The 27,204-nt window shown below is 43.0% G+C and overlaps 1 protein-coding gene across 2 annotated transcripts in view; it reads right to left on the bottom strand.

Moving 5' to 3' along the window:
- The window catches only part of mfge8b (milk fat globule EGF and factor V/VIII domain containing b), a 32,347-nt gene extending 9,438 nt beyond the window's left edge, over nt 1–22,909 (bottom strand). Inside the window, exons 1-6 of one of the 2 annotated variants that reach the window (XM_071922315.2) lie at nt 22,779–22,909; nt 11,649–11,771; nt 10,932–11,063; nt 9,546–9,578; nt 1,863–1,976; nt 224–405 (exon numbers count right to left, since the gene is read on the bottom strand). In XM_071922315.2, the coding sequence (XP_071778416.2) occupies nt 224–405; nt 1,863–1,976; nt 9,546–9,578; nt 10,932–11,063; nt 11,649–11,771; nt 22,779–22,860 (666 nt within the window). In that variant the 5' untranslated portion in view covers nt 22,861–22,909. The remainder of the gene's footprint in view (nt 1–223; nt 406–1,862; nt 1,977–9,545; nt 9,579–10,931; nt 11,064–11,648; nt 11,772–22,778) is intronic. The other variant, XM_071922316.2, reaches the window with a different exon arrangement.
- Nucleotides 22,910–27,204: the final 4,295 nt, after the last annotated feature.

The raw sequence follows: 27,204 nt of genomic DNA, 5'->3' as shown, positions 1-27,204 counted from the left end.
TATCAGCCCCAACTATTCACTGGCAGGAAATGTATTTCTAGCCTGGTAATATTGGCAGCATAAACATTTCTGGGTCCGGGATCTAGAAAAACTGAATGACTGGAGGTTTAGAATACTTCCAGACCCCTAAACATCTCCATCTACGTGTCTGTTTATCCATCCACCTACCTATTCGACTTTCATACATCTGTTACCTATCTTTGTACTGCATCTCGTGTCTCACCTCTATCCATGGGTTCCTGTCGTGCGCGGCGGCGGTCCAGGCGTTGACCAGGCCCTTGTTGTTGAGGCGGGCCAGCTCAGGACCCCAGCGCTGCAGGCCCAGAAGGCCGTAGTGGACCGACGAGGCCGAGATCTGGGACTCGGCGATCCCCCCTCCCTCCATGCCCAGCAGGGAAATACAGCCTGGAGGGGGGGAAACCGAATCAGAATCAACTCATTCACAAAGTAGAATACATGGACAGGAATTAGTCTTGGTGGCTTTACATGCATTCAGTGTCCCATCACTAGTTCAGGGCTCCCACCGTGGCCTTGATGCAAAAATTCAATGACGTCTGGATTCAGGCAACATGGCATACAGTACAGTGAGAAACTAACTGCTTCTGACACCTTCAAGTACATCAATTTTAGTACTGGTTTTGAAACGATACTCGTTTTGATACCTTTTCTTTGTGAAAGCAATGAAAGCAATATTTCATGCCATCTGCTTTTCTGGATAGAATTAGACCCTGTGCATTTGATTTCCCCAGTAGAAATGCCAATAAATCTGAAGAAAACTTGCCATCCACTTTGAAGCTTTCTGGTACGTTTTGACTGAAAACTGTGAGACACTAAAAACTGGTGCAGCACCAACCAATAAGTATCGTTTTGTTTTCAATACATGGAAGTCATACATATTTAGCGAATATATAGTGGGAAGAAGAAACAACTTCTTCTTATACTGAGAAAATGTTTTATTTTTTATTAGTAAACAAATTATAAAAAACATTTTCTCAGTACTGCAAGTGTTACTGGAATCTCTTCTTTCCCAGTGTTATCTTCCCATTCCATTCACCTCATTAGTGGTGACTTTGTGCAACTTACAATTTCAAACAGAGACAAATGGTAGGAGAGGATTGAATTATCAGAGAGGGAACAGAGGAGGACGAGAAATATAAAGACACTGTCACATAAAAATGTTTTAATACACACAGGTAAAAGCTTTTCTTGAAGTTCATCCAAACCCTTTGTGTGTCCAATGTGCAATGGCATTCACTTACTGTCTGCTTGAGCTGCATAAACCATAAAAATCATAAAAGCAGCACAGAGATTTGATTCGGCTTTATAGAATAAAGTATTGATTTCTCATTTGGGCTCAAGCTCTCTAAATGCTGCCTATTGATCATCCTAATAACTCCGGCAGCTTGGCCGCCTTCCAAATCCCATTAACTTTAATGTCTTTCTTCATTCATCTTAATGCACTTCTATTACACCAGTAATAGTACACCATTTGATATGGATCAAGCGTGTGTGTCTGTATGCATCTAGAGAGACAGAGAAAGAAAGATTTGTTTTTGGGAATTTTAGAGAGGAATTTTATAATTTTAGAGCCATATCACACTGCATAATTTGGAAATTGTTTTGCATCACACTCCAACACACACACACGTACATGTATACATTGCAGTAGGTCACCCTGCTGCCCCAAAAGTATGAGTGTGTGAGAATGAGTGTGTGCATGACCTGTACAAGTGGTATTCCTCCTCTACTCTAAGAAAAGACACTACTGTTTTCCTATTTTGTTACGGGGACGTCTTTGTTTTTTAACCATCTGGCCCCTCAGAGTGTGTGGTGATGTGCCAGCGCTGATCAGTCCCACTTACGCAGTTGGCAGTGTTTGCCCACATAAGGGGACGGGCACCGGCAGTTGAAATCTCCATCTAGGTCCCTGCAGGAGCCGCCGTTCTGACAGGGCTGGCCGGCACAGTCGTTCACATCTACGGAGAGAGAGAGAGAGAGAGAAACCACACCTTCACTCACTGGAATCCAACATACTGTATATATATATATATATATATATATATATCTCAGTCAACTGTTACCACCCAGTCTGAAAGCAGAACAGAATTAGAAGTGTGAGTGAGCAACTTGTCATGCTTGAGATACAAGTTTTGAAATGTGTTAAAGCTGCTTCACGCTACAGTTAGTTCCAGCCATGCAGCAGGAGCAGCTGGAAGGTTAGAGAGGCGAGCTTGTTTCCGGAAGGCCATCGGTTCGATTTCCCCAAAGAAGACTGTGAAAACCTGACCAAGGAGAGTGAATGAGCATAATCTCCTTTCCATTAATAATTGCTGTCACTGTACCCTTGAGCAAGGCATCTAAGAGCCAGCTGCACCAGTGGATGTAGAAGATGTTGGTTATACAGCTCTCACATGTAAATCTGTGTAGCTGTGTGAGTGTGAAGCAGGGCTTTGCTGAGAAAAAATCCTGCATGCCGGCTGAAACTAAAGGCAGAAAACTATTTCTAGACGTTTGAAGTTGAGGTTTTTCTAGTTTCCCTTAACATGAATCTCTAACTTTTTACTATGTACTGGACTACAACGCAATAACATCCACTTAAAAGACATTTCAAGGGCCGTTTCTCTGCAAGATAACTGACGTTTCGCTTCCCTGTACTTCTTTGTATCGCCTCTCGGTGGCGCCCTCACCAACGCTATCCGTTCAGCTCAGAGCCTGGTTGGGTCAGATGAGTCAGGGGAGGGAAGCGCATCAGCAGAATGGAACGAGCATAAACTCAAACTCTTTTTCATCTGTCGCCCACAAGAAACTGCCAGCGTGACTGAGCTGCCTTTGAACGTTTTCTATACTGACCATACAAGCAAGGAGCAAGGCACAAATTTAGCTTGTTGTGCAGACGGCTGCACACAAAAAAGGGGCATTTCCCTCAAATCTCTCAGGGTTTAATCCCCATGGTTGTTATCGTGGCAGAAAATACACGTAAACAACACACAGGCACACACATGCTCGGTTTCTCCCCAACACAAACAGACACACACACACACACACACACACAGCAGTATCTCTACCCACATACTCTCTCCATAAATAGCTCCGTCTCCAAACATTCATTTTCACACGGTCACAGTAGGCATACAGTAATTGTGAAGCGTGCATCCACAAACTCTGGATAACGAGGTCCACAGTCATGATACTTTCGGCTGTGGGAGCTCATATCGCACAAAACAGACTATTTCTAGCAGCAGCAGCAGCATATTTTAAACATCAAGCCCTCTACACCGACTCTGCAAATAAGCTCTTTGATCAATTTACCGTCGTGGAACAAGAAGATAGGTAGCAGCTTCCCCTGTCTCTATCCAGTTTCTATTTAGTTTGCCACAGTGCAATGAAATGTTTTAACGGTGTATTTTTAGTGGATAGTATGAGCTAGCTTTGCTTCATCTAAAAAGAACACACTGGGGTGAAACTGCTTGTAATATCAGGGTATCTGCAGGTTTTAAGACTTTTTAAAGCCTTTTAATGCTACCTGGAATTGAATCTAAGTTTTTGAAGTAATCTAGTTTTGCATATTGTTCTACTAACCCTGTTCTGTTTTAATCTAACAGTGGACATGCAGCACAAAGAAAGAAAGCTGTCACTGCATGCTGAAAACAAGGCAACAGTAAACATGTTGTTGCCCACGAATGATGTAGGTCAATCAGGAACAAGATGCATCATCCCTCTGTTTCAGGTGGTGTACCAGAGAAATTTTGACCTTTAATTATAACATCCACATCAGGCCAAACAGTGTAATGTTTTAAATGCTGGAACATAGTGTGAAGATGCATCATCCCTCCAAGTTTCGTCAAAATCAGACAGTGGTGTTATGATAGTGGTGATATTGTGTCTGACAGGCGGACAGCTGGTAGGCACTCTAAAAACTGTATAAGAACTGGATCTAAGTATATGTTTGACAGCTTAAATTAAGACATTTTAGGACTTTTTTTTAGACTTTTTAAAGACCCCTGAATATTCTTCTTACAACAGTGAGTCGGCAAAAACTTGGCATGCTCCTTGAACCATGTCAGGGTATCAACAACCTGCAAAACAAAGTGTTCTTCCCCTTGTGGCATATGGACCGACATCTCACACATGCGTAAAAATACATTCCCCCACCACCCAGAAACCCATATCAGTAATTGCTGACTGCAGACTGCAGATGGACACCCTGGTCACTGCGTCAGAGAAGTGCGTCAGCTGGGTGGCCATCTCTCCATTAAGAGGATTGGGCACCAGGAGGACCACACAGCCCGGTCAGCTGCAGGCCGCATCCCAGACCAGGCCCTAATCCATTTAGCGGACAACCGGGGGCGGGGGGGGGGGGGGGGGGGGGGGGTGGTGTTGAGGGGAGAAGCCTGAGGACCATGCACCGTCCCTGGGATAGGTAGAGGAAGAGGTGGGGGCACCAACACTGCCAGGTTTTGGGGTGTTCCCCACTGGGGCCACTCATGCTTAAAATGTATGCAGTCATGGTACGCACATCGTCGCTGCTGGGTGAAAACCAGTTCCAACTTCTCAGGAACTAAGAAAAGCAGCCTTGTTTTTAGTTTAGTTTAGGTTTTTTAGATTTAGCTTAAAGCAAAGAGGAGCATGCAATCCTTCCAATTTAAGTTAAAACATGAAAATCACATTTTCACATGACAATGACAACATACAAAACAGGAAAAAACAAGCTGCTGTAGTGTGACACACACTCGTTGCCCAGTTGTAGATTTGACATCCAAAACACACACATTTTTAAATCATCGGTGAATCAAATCTTAACATCTGTTTGTATATTTAATTGGCTTGTTACGATGGTACGCATATCAGCTGTTACATATTTAGCTGTATCCGCTATCAACACATGGCTTACAGATATAGATTTTGGGGGAAGAGTGCATGTGCCGGACAGACCAGCGCTACGGGGCCTGCATCCCACAAACACTGTACCATAACGGAAACAATTGAAAGCACAGCACCACAGTATCCACTGAGCATCGATATCTGTCTCAGCATGAAGCGAAAGCCAATAAAAATCTCATGCGGCTTGTTTGAAACCCGATACTGATCGATGCAGATCCAAGGTCAGCTGGCTGCGCATGTGATGATAAGCAGAGCCATCGACGCCCAGGATCTGTGCTGCAGCCAGCAGGATCTGGGCCTAGATCAAGGTGCGGGTCTGGATCTGGCGGCTCAAACCTGCTTTTGTACCGCTGCCTCCGAAGACGAGGCGGTGTCATGCGATGTGTTTTGCTCTCCGTACCTTGCGGTGTGTGGTTTGAGCTTAAATGTTGCTCATATCGGGTTTTAAAAATAGACGATTTGTGAATTTTTTAGGGTTAGACAAGACTAGCCTACAAAGACAAAGAGCAGCGACTGGGTGAGCAGTGAAACTAAGAAAAATGCATCTTCTGTATATCATTCAGTTGCATTTATGGGTGGATTTCTTGAAATGAACTCTAAATCATGACCTTTGACCTTTGAAACACACAGTAACTGCTGTCTGCATTTGTATGGGAGCGTAATTCCCTGCAGACTGTGTGTGTATCATTGACGTTTGCCTTTTTCCTCCCCGCCAACGGCAGCGTCAAATAAGGAAATTGCATATTTTTGATCTCTCCCGCGGTTGCCATGGTACAACCACCAAGGGGGGCGCCCCGAAGCCAATATGGCCGGCGGATACAACCACAGGGGCATTATAAAAAACAAAGGCTGCTAAATGAAATGTGTCCAGAGGTGTAATTTGCCGTGTGGATGTGAGCTGCGGACCGGCTGCAGTACACCAGGGAGCTGCGGCACCCAGAATAGCTCCGATTCAGATCTCTGCCAGAGAGCGCCGCGTTCTGCTGCGCTCCGAGATGAAACTTCTGATGTCATGAAATATATTTACAGAGCATATTATTTAGAGCATCGTCTCTCAACTGGTAGACCCAAAAAAGCGCTCACCCTAAATAGATCAAGGGAATATGACATCAGATCCTGTGTGTTGGTAAATGATGGCTGTGTTCTTTAAAAAAAGTGCAACGTGCATCATTTTTTTACACCAATAAATCATTACCACATTAATTTTGAGACATTAGTATTATTACTGTAAACAAACAACATCACAACATCACAGAGAAGATTGTCAGCCTCTACACTGCGTGTTACTGTATGTGTTACCGGGTCGGATTTCATCTGAAATGTGCAGGATTGCTTTACAGCACAAAAGGAGGAACTGGTTTACAGCATAGCTTCAACTTCTGACATTTGCTTTTATCAAGAGACATTATCAGCTCTTATACTTCTTTTTCTTGCTTCAAAAACGAACACACACACAGAAAACACGCCCAGAGGGAGATGGGCGACAAGCAGCAACATCCTCTTTGAATTAAAATGCTACAAGTAGCAGCTTTTAACTGGTGGGGCGATACCCAAAAGTGGGCTGCAACATGTTGTGACATGGTCACACTCACCAGACAGGGGAATATTGTGTTATCTTGTGTTATTATTGTCATGACTTCATGGCCAAGGTGAGAAAAAAAATTGTGCCCTGAAGCAATATAAGTGGTAAACCACAGATTTCCCCCTTGTGATTGTCTAGAAATATTCAACACCAGAGTATGGCCAAAGATACAGCAGACTTCAACCTAAACCTAACATGAACCAATTGCCTATTTTTTCAGGGTTTTTTTTAAACAAATAAAGTTATTGCTTAAGATCCTACATTGTTCTGGAGGAATAATCCATAATCCTTCAGGCCTACTTGGCAGCTTTTTTTTTTTTAGTTTAATGTTGATATTTACCAGTGAAGGTTCCTGCTCTGATTCTAGGTAATCAGCAAACACTGATTCTAGGTAATTAGCTTTAAGGGCTCTAATAGGCCTATCTAGCTTGTTTAATGCAGACTGTAGTAAACAAAGAAATGTACGTCAGGTTCAGAGTCAGATCCATGACAGCACTGACACACACACACACACACACACACACACACACACACACACCCGCTCCTCCCTAGGGGGCATGGAGCCCAGTCTGCCCACGCCACCACATCCTGGGAGGGGCTGAAAACTCTCCAAAAAACAACTAAGAGAGCAGCACACACACACACCCTTCTGCGACTCACACACTCACGCAGACACACACACACACACACATATACATACACACCCACCCGCTGACTAACATTCCTAAATTTCCAAGAAACAAATTACTGCTGCCTTAATCTGGGATTTAAGAGAAAGGAGGCAAAGCAAATAGTCCTCCTTCTCTCACTCTACTTCCAGCCATCTGCTTTGGCCCGAAGTGAAGTCAACAGCTATGGACATGGCTCTCTCTCTCTCTCTCTCTCTCTCTCTCTCTCTCTCTCTCTCTCTCTCTATCCTCCTATTTGAGTCTCTGAGTGTCTTTCCCCCTCCTCCTCCTCGTTCGCTGCAACCCATTGAGGCTTTCAGGCCAATTTGACAGGGCAGTTAGAAGTGCTGCAGTCAGACCTGAGTAGTGACTGTGACATTGTCAGGAGGGCAGACTTAATTCCCCGTTCCGCCTCCACGTTCACTTTTCCGCCCGGCAACAGTGGCGGCGCTGACGTTGCGGGCGTTCCGCGTGGACCGCCACTTTCTGTTGGCTAGAGGGATGAACCATGTGTGTGTGTGTGTGTGTGTGTGTGTGTGTGTGTGTGTGTGTGTGTGTGTGTGTGTGTGTGTGTGTGTGTGTGTATATGCACAAACTGTCAGTATATAAGAGAGTGCATGTGCTGCGTGTGTGTATGTCCATGTGGGATGTATAGTGCAAAAATGTTGCATCCAATCCAGTCATGAGTTTATGTGCGCATGTACACGTGAGTACAGTTTTTTTTCCCAGAAGGCATTTTTTGCCCCTGTGATCTGATTTTTAGGGCCATATGGGTATAAAATAATAATGCATTTGCATTGCATATTGGCATATAAACACTCAATTTGTGCCACTAAGATTTGGTTTAACTTCTTTCCCACTGCTGGAAACTGGCAGCAGGCCTTACAGAAGAGGATGGTGCCATTTTCCCCTCTCTGTCCCCAACCAGTCCATCTTCCATCCCTCAAATGTTGAGTTTTTTTTACTATATTGGTTGTTTAATTTTTGTTAATGCAGTGACTTGTTTAGGGTCGACATTTTGTCTCACTGCTGGCTGCATGGTGCCAACATTTCTCAAAAACCAACTACATTTTTGTCGCCCAGAATGCACTAGAAAGCATCTTCGGTCCTCGGCTCGCACAAATCATCTACGGTGGCCAAAGGGAGACAGTAATTGCATTCACGCACTGATATTTGTGACTTAACGTGAAAGGTGAAATGCAAAAATGTTTTATTTTATGAACGCCCCCAAGAAAATTCTTCCCCCGAGCCTCCTGTTTATTTCTGACCCCGAGGTTGTATACATTCAACGTCTCATTGAAGGTCTAAATGTGCATTTCCATCTGTGTGAACGGAGTAAATGAGTTCATGTGTGAGGATGCTTCTGTAGCGTTCGACTCCCGAGTTTCACCACAGACATCGGTTTTCTTCAGCCAGTCTCCTTCTCTGCTGCACACACACACACACACACACACACACACACACACACACACACACACACACACACACACACACACACACACACACACACACACACACACACCACAGGAGCTGGCTGCCATGAAACTCATTCCTTGCCCACACACACACACATACACAAATTAGAGAGCATTAAAGCTGTCACAACACAGTCATCAGCAGCTGTAAATGAGGGGGAACCTCCATCCCCCAGCAGCACTTAGAGGGGTCCCCATAAACCAACACGGTCAAACGAATTCTCCTCATCATCCCTCCTGAGGCATTACCTAATTAGCGTAAAAGCTAGCTCTGCAGACCGCTCTTACTCTGGCAGCTAAGCTAGCAGCGCCTGCCAATGGCCTTGTGCATGTATATATAGGGATTATGATGAGCTATGATTTGCGGCTCTCTGGGGGTGGGGGTGGGGGGGTGGGGGGAACCAAAAAACAAAAACTTGGCTGTGAATTTTGTGAGTCAAATGAGAACGTTTGGAGCGTAAATATGGGCTGGGGCATTCGAGATTAAAATAGACTGTAAATCGTAACGGCTTAGCTGGCTTGGCATGCATTTCCCAGCAGGTCTTTGGTGTGAGCGGACGTCTTCATATCAGAGCGGGGGAACTGATAAAGACCCCAAACGTTGACTTGATCTCAGTGTTGCGCCTGCTGCTGGCCTTGACTCAGAAACAAGACGGGATAGTGCCGACCTCAGCAGTTCCCTGTGTGTGTGTGTGTGTGTGTGTGTGTGTGTGTTGCATTCCTCTGCCCCTGCATGCAGCCAAGAGAACAGAGAGCACCTGGATCCAAGAAGGGAAAGAGACCACAGCACACATGCACCCACACACACACACACACACACACACACACACACACACACACACACACACACACACACACACACACACACACACACACACACACACACACACACACACACACCTCATTCTCTCAAAGTCAGTAGGCAGTTTCCATTGTTACCTTTTTTCGCATTTAAGTCTGCCCCATTGACACCTAGGATAAGAAGGCATACATGATCAAACACAAAATACACTTCAGCATTTCCGAACAGCCCCGTTTGATTCCTGCTAAATTAGTTCTTTGTGTACACTTGGCAACTCTTATTTTGCCGCCCTCTCCTGCAAACAGTAGCCATCTGTCTCTGTGCGCGGGGCTGGAGGTGTTTTGGGGGGAGCGGAGCGAGTGTTCCCAGCGTCGCCTCGCTCTCTACAGGCCGACCTCGACTGAACCAACCTGGTCGTTTCCGAGTGACGCTCCCATAAGGACGACAGCTGTCTGTGTGGTGGCCGCCGCTGACAGCAGCTGTGTCCCTGTCAGTGCGTCAGGTTGGATAGATAAAGGGGCTGCATGGATAATCGTGTAGGATTGGATATCGCAATTTATCGCAGTTTAATTAATTGTAGGTTTAATAATAATCATAGTAGGTTACTGGCATATCAGCAATATTGGTAAGTGAAAATGTCTGCGCACCTTTTGTCTCAGGTGCATCAATTCAAAAACTCTGAGCATAGAAGATCAAAAAAGAATTCACACACTATAAAAAAGTTAAACACCAAAAGGACCCCAGATTTTAAAAAAAAGCCAAAATTAATTTACATGGTGACAAGGTGAAGAAAAAGGTGCAAAAAATAAAAGTGCACCAACAGAAAACGTTTTTCTGTTGGTGCACTTTTATTTCTTACACCTTTATTCTTTTTGATTTTCCATATCCGCAATATTGAAACATTTCAGTTGGTACAGTACTGTAGTTGAATGTGGTGAAGATGTTGCTATAAGATGTAAAAACATTAATAATCGTGATCACAATGCCTAGCAAAATAATCAGCATTAAACTTTTAGACGTAATCGTGCAGCTCCACAGCTGTTTGTGTTGTTATACCATGGCGGTATCTGAACCAATGATTCTGACATTTTTTTCTGCTATGACAAGGTTACTTTCAATACTGATTCATAGTCAGCGTTTCCATTCGTTCATTACGCTGTGGTGGCGCCTCACAGCTGGAAAATGTCCTGCCAGAGCTAGAAAAATGTAAATACAATGAAGATTCATCATCTGACCTTATTGACCAGGCCAACCAAAACAAAAATAAGACAAGCGCAATTACAGAACAATTGTCCATAGATCCAAAGAGCCAAATAAGATTTGGATCGTTAACTGCATTAAGTTAAAGAACTGCATTCTTTAACTGCAACAACTGGAACTGATCCTGAAATGAGCCAAGGAGCAAACCTGGGTATCAGAGCCAGAATATTCCTCCCATCCTGCATCTGTAGTAAAATTCTACAGGAAACACTGATAGTTATTGATAAACTCCTGATAAAAACTACAGACTGAGGAAGTCTTACTGTTCTGGCAGTGGACTCCGTCGAAGCCCGGCTGGCACTTGCAAACGTATTCGCTGAAGACGTCGCCTCGGCGGGACTGGCCCGTCACTTCGCAGATGGCGTCATTCTTGCACGGGTTGGGGTTGCAGGGCCCTTTAGGTAGAGGAGGAAGAGGAGGAGGGGGAGGGGGAGGAAGAGGAGGAGAGTCAAGACTCAAGTTTGACAGGAAGTCAATCGGTTTTGTATCTATAATCTCCAAGTCAAAATCATCTTTTCAGGAAGTGAGAATTTGAATCTTTGAATGGATTACAGAAACGCTGTGGCCATGAAATTTATTCAAATACATTTAGCACATATAAAGGAACATGTAAGCCTTTGAGAAAAAAAGTAATCTCAGGTTTTTCAGGTGACAGAAGCACTACATATAAACTGGCTTTAAACACTTTCCATCTTAAGTAATTTAATTGAGTCTAGAAATAGATTCCTATTTCTCTTGAAAATAAAGCAGAATACTCCCACCTGTTTCACCTGAAATGTGAAATGAAATTATACAATTTGTTTCACTGCTTTTGATTAAAAAACAGCAAATGATCTAAGGGGACAAATGGATGATTTTGGTGTCTGTGTTCTCATCACATAACCGGTAAGTTGACTGGTTGACAGTCTTTTTTATATATAAGGAATACACAAAAACAACTGAGATCTGAGCCTCATTTTGGGCTCACAGGCCCGGCTTACCCGTCTCGGTTTCGTTGCAGATGTCTCCGGTGAAGCCGTCGGGGCAGATGCAGATGAACGGAGCTCCTGCCCCGGTCACACAGGTTCCCCCATTACTGCACACATTCACCTCACAGTAGTCGCCTGGAGAGAGAGAGGGGAGAGCGACATGGTGATGACTACAGTACAGTATGTTCAGTCAGGGCCGGGCTTACCATTAGGCAAAGGCAGGAGACTGTCTGAGGTCACAAGAGACAAAAACAGAACAAATATAAGCATATTTTTCATCAGTTTAACAGAAATTCACTTATTGAAAAACACCGCTCTTTTTGTTACAATAAAAATGATTTCAATCATGAGTGATGTCCACCCCCCCCCAGGCTAATCCACTTAACTTCTAGCACACTATTACCTCTTGACTTCAAGCTCATGGGCCAGTTGCTGTGAGAGAAGTGAAAAGAATGAAGCAAAGCCACCCAAGTGGAACAGAAAAACAAAAAAAAGAGAAGAGGAAAATAGAAGTTTCGTTGACAACTTTTTTCCATCAAATCAGAATCAACTGCTGCTTGTGTTTGCTGGTAGCATAATTACGACTGCCTCCGAGCTCAAAGAGCTCTACTGAAGCAAACAGTAGATCCTCTGCCGGCACAAACAGAAACAACGGTATGGTGAGTGTGCTGCCATGCCAACTGATGCTCCGAACCGAGGGCAAGCAAATATTAGAAACAGTGATAAATACGATGGAGATGGGGATGATTATGAACAGTATCAAAACATGCTGAGTGACACCATGTGTGTATCATTCTTTTCTTAGTCAGGAGAGACCATCCCTCGCCATAGAGCACCAGCATGCGTACTTTTCTCAGCCCCAACTTGAGGGAAATGTATAGAAAGGATCGGTTGAAAAAGGGGAAGGTTGGGATTCAGGGGGCCCCATGCTCGCCTTTGCCTAGGGCCCCCAAAATCACTAAGTCTGCCCCTGTGTTCAATGACTCATGTTGATTTTCCGTAGTATACAATAGTATATAGTATTTAAAATGGCATTACTGATGATAAAAGGGAAGTAGCAGCACAAGCCTTCTGCATGAAAAACAATTCCTGTACTTTTCAATATTCAGTCATGAATCTAAAATCTGAAATGTTTGAACAGAAAAAACACTGTTATAGTCATGCCAGGGTTCATTTAAATGCCCTTGAGTAAACTGTTACTCCGAACTAGTTTATCAAAGGATCCAAATACACTTGTGTGGGTGAAACAGTCTTTGCAAATTCTTCGTGCTTACTTAAAAGTTGCATGGAGAACTGGATGGGTGGGATTTACTTTATGAGGACAAGTCAGATCATGTCAGCTGAGCTGTCAATCACTAACTTGACTTTCAAATGTTTTCCTCTGTCTAATCTTTCTCGCTCTCATTGTGCTGTGCAGTGTGGCAAACTCCACCCGACTGACACATAAGTAAAAAAAAAGAGCATAAAAAGTGTTTGCAAATCCGGTTTGACCCAGCTCTGGTTTGTACTCCTCATTTCACATTCATAAATGCCTGACGGCTCAGCGTTTCCTGTCAACTCCCTTCCCGAGGGCAAAGGAACAAACATCTGATACGTCCCAGTCCAGGCCGATCCATCAGGACAGGAAGAGGACCGACAGAAATCTGGAGCAGCATCTTTCTTATCAGATATTATAGCACTGGTGACTTGGATGAAATTTTAGTTGTTTATTTTTGGTCCATTTTTCTTGCTGGTGCAGGTTATAGCCGTAAAACTGTTCTTATTTGGATACTTTTCATGACGGAAAAAAAAAGTGTAAATCCTTAATATTATCTGTGTTTCGGGGGAAATTCAGCTAAAATCAAATGTTTTTTCCCCCCCTTTATTTGACATGTTCTGTAGCAGCGGAGGTCATTTCCTCGCTGTGCTGCTGAGTAAAGCGGGGAACAACCTACTGTAGGTTGGATGCGACGGTCTGGAACAGCTGAGTAAGCCATCGCTACACAGTACACACACACACACAAAACAGATACTGGATGCTTCCACCAGTATCACCGCTGCCCGGCCTGAACCTGACAGTCTGGCAGCTCTTTGGGGCACGAGGGAGATCGTGTCAGTTAGTGTTGTTGGGGGGGGGAAAAAAAAAAAAAAGAAAAAGAAAAGAGAAGCATTAAGAGGCGAGCTGTGGCTTTCAAAAACACCTAGAATGAAAGAGCTATAATCCACAGTCAAAAAGTTTTGCTCTAAAAGGAGATATCCACCGTGTGAACAAAACAGTTTTACAGAAATGAGTCTTTATGTTTGAGATATTGAACAATGAACCTCAAGTAATTACATTTTTCCTAACATAGATAAATAGCAATTTGGAAATGAACTCTTCAATTACAACCCTATGTTTTTGACACTTGGATGAATTGTGGAGTGAGAGAGCCGAAGCTTTTCAACACCACTGGAGACAGCGAAAGCCTTTCCCCAAGTTAACACTTATCATTTGGATAATTGTCAAGGAAATCGAGGTTTGGGGCCCCAAGTGTGAAATTGGCGGTTCACGCACCACAGTGTCTGCCATACAGGCCTAAAAAAGGAGGTGTGACCCCGTTTTTTTTTTTTTCAGACCGCGAGTAGGGTACCTCTTCCCACCTCAAAACACAAAGCGGACTCGTGGGAGTAGATAAGGAATGTTTTTGGAAAGCTACAGTTAAAAAAAAAAAAAGGAAAGAAAAGGAGGCATTTTAGTTTTGCTGAGGGTATAATTCTAAGAGGCCCTACACCCTGTCCGGTTTTCCCCGCAAGACCACGGTTGAAAATGGCACTTCGGTGAGAGACTTCCAACTTCCCATGCGTCGCTGTCTCTTCTCCTCCATCTCTCTAACACCCCCCCCAGCCCCGGGCCCCCCAAACACACACACACACACACACACACACACACACACACACACACTCACTATCTTTTTTGTTCCTCCAAACACTCCAGGATGAGAGCTCTCTGAGTAAAGTTTATTCAGGGCGAACACTGGCCAACACCGCGGCATTGTGGGAAGACTAAATCGTACAAGCTGGTGTTCGGGGAGTGGAAAGGGGGAAAGCAAATATAAGTTACAAATGTACACAGTGGTGACTGTACTTTGAACATTTGACATTTTACACTTCCAATGCACGGACTTAAGACTGACCATTAGCAATCCTGCTGGAGATTTACGACAGATATTAGGAAAGATATTTGTGTGAGAGAGATCCACTTTGCCAACATCCTGTTTGACTGTTTATCCACCAAACTTCATTTCCCAACAATGTGCAGTGTTATCAGTGCCGTACCCAGTGTCACGGCCTTCAAGTGCTCCCACATCTCGGGGGGGGGGACTGTTAGCCAACGGCCGTGGCTGGCACCATCAACACATCCTTATCCAAATGTTACTGCCTGTTTATCTTTGGGAAGGAACACAACCGCCCTCTTCCTACAGCGGCTGGCAGCTCCCTGCAGGAAAACCATTTAGTGCCGAGTTACAAGTCCACCCTGCTGGAAGAATGACCTTCCTAGAAATGACCAAACTTAATTTTCTCAATCTGACTCATAAACTTGCTATTTTTCCCCCTGTGACAGGGCGGTTTAAGACACACAAATAAAAATGAAATCAGAGAGAGACACCCTGGTTCATTTAACTTCTAACTTTGCTTTGGGGAAGTAGCAAAGTGTCTCTGGAAAGGTAGCAAAGAGACATGTTGCCTGTGGTCTGTCCTGGTTGAAGGGTAATTTTGCCACGAGCCTGCGTCCGTTTTAGTGAGGAAATTAAATTACTGATATATTAGTCAAGGTGGTCAGCCAGGAGACAGTGGTCAAACCACCAGACCCTCCTTGAAAATCCCCTAAATGATGCTGCCGTCGGGTAAAAACCACGCCTGTGTAAAAGTACATTCAGGAATAAAGAACAGAAAGCTTACTTTCTCATTTAAAGCTATGTATTTTTCAAATACAATGGGGTTTGAAAAGGTTTTGCATGCACAAGGGTGATGAAACTCACTCAAAACATAAAAAGGACTTTGAATTCAAGAAAGAAAAACACCAAAACTGCAGTTATGTGGTTTTTACCCCACAGGAACCCTAAGCTCCACTGCTGTTTCAGAGGAAACCAAAGAGTTGTTCTTCCCTATTATCGACACGTACAGCTGACAGCAAGACAAACGGCCTTTTAGATAAGCAGGAATTTACATTACAAGGGAAATCTGTGGCTGTAGTTTCAGTTGTGATTATTGAGAAATCCCTACTGGAAAACAACCATCGAATAACGAATCTGAGCACAACAAGTCCTCAGCTCTATGACGTTAAAACATACTGTTTTGCATTTTGTACCTTTTCTTCAGACTCTTACATCTCCACCTACAGCTCTATCCTACATGATCATTCTAGGGACACACAAATATTGATTACATTTACAGTCTCTGGCCCTTGCACTCTTAAAGATGCTTGCTTGTAATGTTGACAATTCAGGAATTTCAGCTTATTCTACTGTTTCACTCATTGTAATTCAGCGTCGGCTGAAAGCCCAAAAATGTATAGAAAGCAAACTAAGAATGGGAGTGTTTCTGCCTTCTAAATATCCTAACAGCTCAGGATACAAACCGAAGCCGTACAGTGTCTTCCAATCATCATTACTGAATGAGGTAATAAAAGTATTGGGTGGACTTTGAGGAAGGCTGGCTGACTTGCTGCAGTGTGTGTGTGTGTGTGTGAATAGCTGAACTGTTTGATCAGCAGCTGGGATGCGGAGTCAGGTGCTGGGTGGGGAGTTCTCGCAGGGTCACACCACTTTTATCACGTCTATTGATTAGCTTTGCCACAGTCAGAGATAAGATAGAAAGGTTTTGTAACGAGCGAGTTGGCAAATCACTTAAAGTGTATGCCCAGAAATGTGCTTAAATGTGCAGACCTAAATCCCAGACATAAAAACCCCTTTTTTACAAGAACCACAATGGAAATAAGCCTAAGGGTGTTATCCTGATGTTTTCTGTGTGTAATGTAGACACACGGTCCTGTAAATTAAGGGTTTCATTCCAAATCGAGATGTCATTTGTTTTCATCATTTGAAAACATTAACACCTACTCTAACAAAATGATGGCTGGCATGAAAGTAAAACCAATTATGGGCAACTATTAAAGTTATGAGTCATCTTAAGACGTATGCCCACAAAATAGGTCTATTTTTGAGGATAGAATTATCTGCATTTTGGAATGAAACCCTTCAAATATTCTTAAACATTAAACTATTTAAAAAAAAAATAAAGATTTCTGAGGCTTAAATACTGATAATCTTGTCAAACTTGTACCATGCTAAAAGTAAGCTACGTTGTGTGTTTATCCCAACCACAGTGATGGATCAGGAAGGTATGTGGCGTTATGTTTGGCAGGACAAGCCATTACCACAGAGCATTGTGCATTTATCACTCCTTATGAGTCATGGCCCATGCCTTTCCCATGATGCCTCGGCCCGAGAATGAGGTCCAAATACCAGACCGAGAACACACAGCCGCTAGAGCCACCGCCACACAATGACTCAGTCCTCAGGTCCACCAACAAAGACTGTGAATGTGATTCTGTAAAAGGGTATGAGGAGAGAAATAGGGATGGATATTGAAAAAAAAGATAGGTACCATATCAATTTTACGTAGCTATATTGTTTTTTAAGCATTAAGAGTTATCCAAAGATGATGAAAATCTTTAAAGTACTGGGTTCTTAGCATAGGATTTAGGTCTTTTACTATCTTAAGGACATCAGCTGAGAACAGCAAGTTGGGTCAGGAGTTTGATCCCAGCACTTAGACTGGCTGTGCATAAGTATCTCCACTCTAGGCTAAAATCTCAGCCAATAAATACAATTTTGGCAGGCACTGACATAAGTGTGCAAACGTTCCTCCCTCTATACACACAGGTTTTGCTAATTGCAACCTGGCTAAGTAAGTTGTCCTGTGTGTGGTGGATCTTCTGCACTTTAGGAAACTAGGCCCAGATCTTCAATGAATGTATCCATTGACTGGAGGGGGCTGGGTTTGGCGTGAGAGACACCGTGACGAGCCGTCCCCTCCTGGAAACAGACGGCAGACAGGACAGCACACCGCTACGTTTCCTGTACGAGCTTCCAGGAACGACGAGCCGCTCCAAATGAACCGTCTGCTGCTTCTGAGAGGATCAACCAGCGCTGTGAGTCGACAGACTTGCCCTCTGACCGTATTAGGGCCCAGGTGGACGGACGAAGAGAAAAAATAAACCCTCGTACCAGACTGAACAGAGGACGCAACAAGGTAGTGAAGCACCTTGGGAGGAGCTGTTTACGTGACTGCGCAGAAAAACAGCTTAACGTACTCGCCTGAGCCATTTGAGGGCACTGCAGGGGGAGAGGGGGAGGAGGGGGGGAGCCATTTCAGGACAAGGGAGAGGGAGTGGACCTTTTGAGGACACTTGGCGAGCTACATAAGGGGAGGAGTGATTGGTTACGGAGAGAGAATAGCAGCTCTGGACAAAACTCCCCTTGACATAAGTGGCCAGGCGAGCTTTAATCAGTTTGATGCGCAACAAAATAATTTCTGCAGGCTGCGGTGTTTTAGCGATGGTTCAATGACAAAGCATGCCCTTTGCTGCGTTGGAAAAACGCACACAATGCAGCCATGGGCAAAATCTCTTTAGTCTGAATGGACTCTTGAGTTATCAAAGATGACATGGACTAAATCAGGGGTATACAAAAAATAATACCCTGGGACAGTTTAAGAGGGCTTTGAAGGAATTAGCTCGTTAGAGGGAACTATGGAAATAGGCAGGTTTGTTTGAAATGAGCTTACAAAGTCAAAGCTGCGATGACTCAAGAGCTCTCAATACCTGCTGGTTCTGTAGGGGCACACATGGGCATGAACATGTGAATATGTGCATGGTTATGTCAGCATGCATATGTGATGCATCCTGAGGCCTGAGCAGCGTACGCTCTGCCCTCTGCTCCGTCATGCACACACCGCTAACCAGCCTGACGTGCTGAAGCATATAGGCCGGATAGTGTGGGAACTCAGTGTTCCAAAGAGAGACACACACACACACACGTCCAGTCCTCATTAAAACTGTTACGGGGGCGCTGAAGCATAATAAAAAGAGACCTGTTGAGCGCTCATCTGGTCTGATGCCCTGCCACTGCCAAATAGCGATACAGAGAGCTGGGGAGGCGGAGGGGCGAGGAAAGGGAAACCTAGAGATGTGGATTTATCCAGGCCAGGCCTACCTGACTCATAGACTGTCCTGAGCCTTTTCAACGTTAAGACTGCCAGGACTCCAGCTGCAGGTGAGCTTTCTGTAATCTGCAAGCGTTACTCCAGAGCAGCACAGCCATCTGCTGCTCCAAAAAACAAAACAAAAAAAACAAAAAAAACAGAAAACAACGTTGGCTGGCCGCTAAAAATACACACACGTCACGCACCGTCAACGAGACAACAAGCTTTTCTCTGAAGTAACTGAAATAGAGACTGCAGTAAAGAGTCGTACCAACAACAGTCTAACAGATTAACAGGGATTAAACTCTGAGTGAACCGCTTGTGAGTTCAAGAATATAGAGTAATATGTATATTCTGCTGTTTGTATGCCTTGCACTGTCCCTTTCCACTACATATGAGCCCCTCTTGTCTTTGTATCATGTATGTCAGTAACTGTGTAACTAAGCTGTTGATATGTCTCTGTACGTAAGGAGACAAACTCCACTACATTTATTGTTCTTGTTAATTAAACTCATTCTGATTTCCCTCCTGGCCGGATGTGTAAGATCAGGGGACGGCGTGTAAAATATTCAGCGCGGCAGATTGGAAAGTGGGGCGACAGACACTAATAGAGGAGCCCGAATTAGAAGATATTCCATATTGCGATGAAACATTGATTAAGGAAGCCATTCAAAATTCAGATGGAAAAAAAAAAAAAAAAAAAAAAAAGAGTCTGTCCTCCCCTGAGGGAGCTGGCAGGGAGAAGTAATCAAGTCATCAAGGCGACAAGGAGAAAAGGCCCCGAAGGGAAGACCCCGTACTGACAGATGGTAAGGGCTGGAGCAGGCAGGACAAGCTTTAAACAATGGAACACACACACACACACACACACACACACACACACACACGCACACACACACACACACACACCCCCTCTGTCTTTCTTTCACACACATTCACAAACTTGCACACGGACACAAATCATTAAAACATAATACACATGAACTGAGAGTGTCAACACATCCACTCTAGGGTTCAACTGATACAGATACCGATATTTTTAGACTTGAGTCCCTGATATCAGTTAAAAAGTAGAACCTGCACACTGAAGTATGATTTACCTCTTTATCACATCATGACAACGTTTCGATCCATGATGGATCTTCGCCAGGTCAAATTAAAATGTAGTTATTATTTGCCTTAGTCACCGATAGCTAATATTTTGTGCCGATATTAAATATTTTTTTTAATTTTACTATTTTCATGCTAAAAAATTACACATATTCAGTGTTTCCCCCAGAATTTGACTCGTCAGGGTCTGAAAAAGCGTCCCATTTAGACCATGGGACACTAAAACTCTCCACTGAAACCCATAATAATGATTTCTTAAGGCAGGGTGACCCACCTCACCTATTGAATTGTAGGGGAAGCTCTGGGATACATTAGGCCCTTAAAAAAAAATGGAGAATTAATTTACAAAAAGCATAAATCCACATCTAAATGAATAAATAAAATGTCATAAGAAAATAAAATGTCACTTCAAGTTTTTCCAGACTGTTATGTAGCTGTATTCCGGGAGAAACGATGGCCGATATCCGATATTTAACGTAAGGCCAACATCGGTCCGATACATCGGTCTAGCCCCAATTCACTCGCACGAAAATTTGCATGAACTTTGACGCAAAACTGAGCATGTAAACGTGTATGCATCCACCCACCTACATGCAGAAATTTCACACACACACACACACACACACAAACACACATATACACACACTCATGCCACGCCATTGGCCCAGCGTCTGGCTATATTTAGCCCTGGTTCACTCAGCTGCCCTAAGTGGTCTTGTTGTGAGAAAAGACTGCCTCATGCCTGACACAGAACACCGTTTTCCACTTCTCTCCCCTCAGCAGCGAACAGAGAGAGGCAAGTGAGTTATAACCTGCTGCTTCTAGCCTAATCAGTTAAAAAAAAAACTTGCAAAACACACACAAAAATCCTCCCCTCAGCTCTTCTTCTGCCCTGTAAACATTTCGTTTGACACAGCAACAAGTCTCCCCCCCTCTCTCTCCCTGGTGCTATGGACAGGCTGCAGCGCTGTGGAAGTATAGGGCAGACGCCGTTTGAGTGGTTATTAGTGGGAGGAAGTTCACTGCCATGTCTGTTTTGGCGGCCACATCCGGAAAAGTGACTCAACGCTATATGGTCAGTGTGCACAGCCACGCCTTTTTTCTCTGTGTCCGTCCCCTGCGCCTCGAGGAATAAAACACACTGGGAAGTCGGCTTTATGTTTGGGAAGGGCAGACTGGATTCTTCATCGGTTTTTTGATTTCAAACAAAAAGGTCTCGGGGAGAAGAAAGTGTGTCAAAATGAATGGGTGTGATGCATGGGGGCTTGTGGGTGTATACATGTTCAAGCAATTCATAAGCATCTTACTACTGAAACTGAATGAGGAACTGAAGTGCATGTGTAGTATCTGCAGTAGTTTTATATGCATTTATTTTTAGCCTGTGTCTCATAACTGAGTGAGTGGTTCTCAACCCCTTTTTTCCATCATTAATATGGGTAATGTGTTTATTTTAAATGCACTTTACTGTATGATCTGTACATTGAGGAGTGACACATAAATAAATAAAAAAGATCTATCTACATAATAAATTTGAGTTGAGTGGAATAGCTTCTGTTTGTCAAACCATCAGTATCAGCTGCCCCCATTTCTCTGTAGTGATGTCACTCCCTTGTTCTCATTTAGAAAACTAAAGCCAAACTGTCATAGGCCTACTTCAAAACACATGAAAAGCAATTTAATCCAAATTGTACTTTTTTTTATGTCATACTTTGCTTACTGGCAATTTTCCATAAGGGGTTGACAGAAGTCTGAATTGATGAGCACTGATTCCTGGGGAAGGAAATGTCAGAGGTCGACAGTTTATCATCTCATAGCTGGAAAATGGCGTGTGAAAAAGTCTTAAATGTTTCTTCGAATGAGAAATATCCTTTTCATATGGAACCTACCCAAGTTATGAATTCTTCCCTGAGTCAATGTGTAAAACAGGAACATTTCTACAGTGGAAAAATACATCATGACACCAAGGAACACGCTGCTAAGTGTGATGTCCTCTCCTTGGTCAGAGGAAACGATGAAGGAGAAAATGAAGCCAACAGCATCAGGGCATTTTCCCTATTGTCCATCGGCCTAGATGTGTTTCTGGATGCATGCGAATGCAAACAAAGCCAAGTGCCAATGGCATGAGGCTGACATGGCCAAGCATAATAGCCAGCCTGTAGTATCTATGTGCTGTGCTTCTTGAAAGGGGCACTTTGCACAAAAATGCCCTACGGTTTTGATTCTTTAGGGAATGTAAAACCATATATTCTGTGTCTTAACAAGAAGTGCCTGTCTGGTTTAGGAACGTTATAGCCTAGAAAACCTGGAAAACATGAAGAAACCCTCACATCCAAGTGAATAAACTGTTATTTTACTGATGTGTCAAATCATTTTATGGTCATTATTTACATACTGTGTAACAACAAGAGCAGTTTACCACTAAAATAACTAAACTCAGGCAGCAGGCTCTCATTACAGTTTCAGAGCAAAAAAACACAAAAACAATCCCACATGCAGATTCCCACTCGTCCTGTCCACTTATTCAAGGATCTCTCCAACTTGACACCCACAAATGCCCATTGCTCCGTTACTTTGGTGATGAATTGGCGGTGGCACTTGTGCCAGGTTGGGATTAATCATCACATACCAAACACACTTTTCCGAAAAAAAAAACACCAAGATGTCCAGCAAACAAGCCAACTACAGTACAGTTTGAAACAGAGCAACTTGCACGACACCAACTCGAGTGCCCGATACTGAAGCCGCAACCTTCAAACACAGCAACGTGCTCGGGACGTTTAACTGTAAACAAAAACAAAAGCAACTTACCGTTAGCAGTGGAAATGGCCCCGAAAACCAAACAAGCTGCGAAAAGTGGCAGAGAAACGGAAAAATACGTTTGTTCCTTCATCGTTTCTGTTTTCCAGTCGTTTATAAAAAGCTGTTCTTGTAGTGGAAAGCGGGACGTGGGACGGTAGCGGCGCTCTGAACGGGGCTGCTGCAGCTCGGCTTGTTGTTGTGCGGTTGAAACCCCCAGCAGGCGTAAAGCAAGAGCACGTGCACCTCCGCTCTCAGCCAATCACGTCCTGGTGTTATAATTGGAAGCCCCGCCCCCCGCCGGCGCTGATTTGAAAAGCAAATTAATTACAGCAAAGTAATTAGATGTGGAACAAAGGCGTGGGTGGCTGTCAAGGCGTCGCAGTAAATTGAAAATCATTTAATAACTAACTTTCTAAGGGAAAATAATTGTTTTGTAAGTGTTACATATGTAGTCACACTTCCAGCAGGTTTGACCTTTGACCTAAATCACTGGTTCCAAAAGTGGGGGTCCCTGATGGGTTTCAGGGGATCCCAAGCAAAATGAGGAATAGTTTGATTTCATTTTTATTTCTCTCCCTAGAAGAAAACACAATTAGAATGACTAATTTGTTGACAAGTTTCATTCATCTGACTGTTTCCTCCCCTCCTACAGCACAGACAGTTATCATTCTGCACAAAGTCATTTATAGCAACAAAAATATTCTAATCAGATGATGTTTCTCAGGGCAAAATCTTATCAAATTGGGGTTCAGAGTCTAAAGCATATCTATTTTGGGGTCGTTGACATGGAAACCTTGACCTACTTTATCACATTTTATATGAAGGTAATGTTTATATTATGGTAACTAAACTGCAATTCAATTCAATTCAATTCAATTCAATAGACTTTATTTATCCTCAAAGGGGAACAACAACATACAATAAGTGTTATGACACTTAAAAGTTACAAGTTAAAATATGAGACAGAAAGAGAAAGAGAGAGAGAGAGAGAGAAATGAATGTTTGTGCGCACATTAAACATGCTCCCAATGTGTATGAAATTATTAACACCATAACAGTCTACTTTTTCTTCTATGCTTGGTTTTTTCTGCACTTGGTTTAGACTGGATGTGTGTGTTTTTACCCCGCTTAATTGAATCAAACAGGCCAGTAACTGGTTAACTGAATGCATCTTTACTGGTAGATGTGTGTAAGCCTACTTTTAAACACTTCTGGGAAAACTCCCGTGATGAAACCCTCCTCTGAAATGCAGATGAAGGTTAGCGTTTTATTGTGGTGTGCTGAAAGGTCGATATGTGGGCGTTTCTTGAGCCGAGATCCTGCTGTGGGTCAGAGTTGATTTTGTTGTTGTCAGAAGCAGTGGGTGTGAGCCAAAAGAAATGGTTTTAATAGGTGTGAGTGTGAAAGGGCAGTCCGACAGTATCAGGCTTTTTTTCAATCTTTCACCTCACTCCTCCTGTGTGGGTGAATCAGGAATATCATTTGTCTGCTCATTTCCATCCTGTTCCACATTTAGGAGAAAAAGGACAGACTAAATATAACTACAGTACACATGAATGTCAACATTAAAGGATGGGATACATGCTGTTCTGATCTTTACATTTCTTTCTGTGTGGCTTACAGTGTGGCGCACTGTACAACAGCAAACGCTAATGTTCCCAGATGTGAAATCTACACAATTTGATTGGCAGGGTAAAATGTACCTTTCTGTAACCTAGTAACAAGGCAAAGTGATTTTATATGCGGCTCAAAGTGATCTCACGCTTGGCGACCAGCACAAGTGAAGAGAAGAGAAAAGAAAAGGGCTGCTTGGTTTTGATGGTCCTTTCTCCTCACATCTCAGTGCTCGGTTTGTCTCCATCTCCTCGTAAAATGCAGTTCAAAACACACCGATGGTTCGGTCTCACGACTGTGTGAAATCTACAGTAAAAGCCCTTCTTCTCACGTTGTTGGAGAAGAAGAAAAAAAAAAACCTTCCTCCAGATGATCTTTTCACATCAAAGGCGGATTTCTAAGCTATGGTGTGATACTAAATCTCCTCATATATTCCCACTCATTAGTTTGATGGCCAGCAGCAGGTCAAACAGAGGGTGAATATACTGTACGGTGGGAATCGAAGGACTCCTGACACCGACGCCTACTTGATGAGATGAGGAGCATAGAAAACAAAAAATAATGAAAATCCATGTCTTTCCTTTCTTTAGGAGGTGAAATATGTCTGGAAATTATTTTTTGTTTATCCTTCTGTAAATTTAATGCAAATTTAAATGCATGGAGTTAGCCTGAGGTATTTTCCAGAAATAGATACCAAGCCCTTGCTGTAAAACACTGAGTAAAAAACTGGGTAATGTGATATAACTGGTGCAATAATATAAGATGTAACAAGGGCTATTGCCTAACCTTTATGTGCAACAAATTGCCACAGTGGGGACATTAAAAGTCTAAAACTTAAAGGGGCCCTATTGTAGGAATTCTGATTTTCTTCTATTTATGTACATACATGATCAAAGATGTTTGATGGAGATACTGTTAACGTTTTATGTTGAGTGGTTAAATTTAAAGTTAGTTTCAAGAATTCTTTATTTTTTACAGTCAGTTTCAGACTAACTCCAGTCAGCAAATCACAACAAGACTTGGTCCTGATTGGCTCCCCTCATTAAACAGTTCTGGACAGCCCCCAATCAGCAGATTTCCCTCGACCAATCATTTTGTAATCTCCCTGATGTAATTCACTCATGTGGTTTCCTATATAAAATGCACTTTAAGCACCCACAACATCACCATAAACCCAGTAAGTTCCTGAAAATGCTTGGGAAAATGTGAAAAAGATGTGGTGGAGCAAGAACATGCAGGGTTTAGAGAATGTGACTCATCCTGTAGCCAGAAGGTCACAGGTTTGATCCCTCAAATGTCGATTTTTCCATCATTGTGTCCTTCCTCAAGATGTTAAACCTCTACCTGGTTACTATTTGTCGCTCTGTAAAAGAGCATCAGCTAAGTGCCAGAAATGTAAATGTCAATGAGCAGGCTTAAAATTAAAGCAAAATGTACAGTAATGAAACTCAGTCCAGGAACAGATCAGAGAGTCATGTGAATAAACCAGTTGACTTCAAACAGCAGTCAAATGTGGTGAGACTTCACACCGCCGTCCTCTGATGTTCCTCTTCTGTCAAGCTGAGCCTTTTCTCATGACTGGCCTTCACTAAGACCGAGCCAAAGACAGGATGGAGTTAATTATCACATAATGACGGTTAGATAGCACTTCAATGAGATGGAAGCCTTTTTGAGCCTAATCCTTGGTGTGGAGTGTAGAATAATCCTGTAAACTCAACCGTGTGAAGCAGTGGTACATTTAAAGGGGAACACCGCTCAGTTTCAGCTTTCATTTATACAGTTATTACAGTATATGACTGGTGTGTACCTGTGAAATTTCACTTCTGTTTTCCCATGCACAGAAACAATACAGGAGCAGAGGTACCTAAAGGGGGAATACCGATGTTTCAAAGCTTTGGGAACAGGCGTGGGTCGGCACCAGTGAACTTTCACTTCTGTCTCCCATCCGGAAACAAGACAGAAGTCACACTCATGAACAGCAGCTTGGGAAATGAAGTGTGAGTGATGGAGAAGGGGAACGTGACAGAGCCTGGGAGGATTTTCCAGTGGATACAGGGAAGGGAAATTTTCTGGCTTGGAACTGACAAAGCCACAACAATCCAAAACTCATTTTGATGTTAAAGTTCAGACAACTATGTATGTTGCATGTTCACATACTGTAGTTCATTTACAGTGGGACCGTTACATTAAATTAAAGTCCTGGTTCTCTGGATTCTAGCTTGGGCAGAGAGTTATCATAAATATTTATTGGACTGATTGGATGCCATAAGACCAATAAAATAATAATTTTTTTTCTTTAAATGAGTGGCATTTCCTTTTATTCTGATTTTTTTTAAAACTTACATTATTAACTTACAGTGTAGGCTACTTACAGTTACATTATACTTACATTAACTTTACAATGGATATTATATATCACATAAACTGTAAGTCCCTATGGGAATTTTCAGGAATATTTTAGTGATACCATAGGATATAAAAAAAACCCCATCAAGTATAATAATAGCGCTTATAGGAAGATTATAGGAATATCGTAGGAGATACCATTAAATACTATTAAGTAACACAGACACCCTATGGAAATTATAGGAATATTATAGTGATGTCTTGTTTGGTACATCTCTGCGGTCTGAACAAATGTTTTGGTGGATGGCGCCTCCTGGTGGTCAAAATGGGCTTCAATGAAAGCGGATCTGACTGCTCATTACTAAATAACTGAGGTAACTTAGAAAATACTCTAAACATTACTAATTTGTATTGATATGAACGAGACCCGCTTGAAACATCTAGATAGCCAAGTAGGAATATATTAAAGTCATTT

The sequence above is a fragment of the Centroberyx gerrardi genome, chromosome 4 (genome assembly GCF_048128805.1).
Source record: "Centroberyx gerrardi isolate f3 chromosome 4, fCenGer3.hap1.cur.20231027, whole genome shotgun sequence".
NCBI lineage: Eukaryota > Metazoa > Chordata > Actinopteri > Beryciformes > Berycidae > Centroberyx > Centroberyx gerrardi.
The sequence above is the reverse complement of the archived record's forward strand: the minus strand, read 5'-3'. Positions and strand labels throughout refer to the sequence as shown.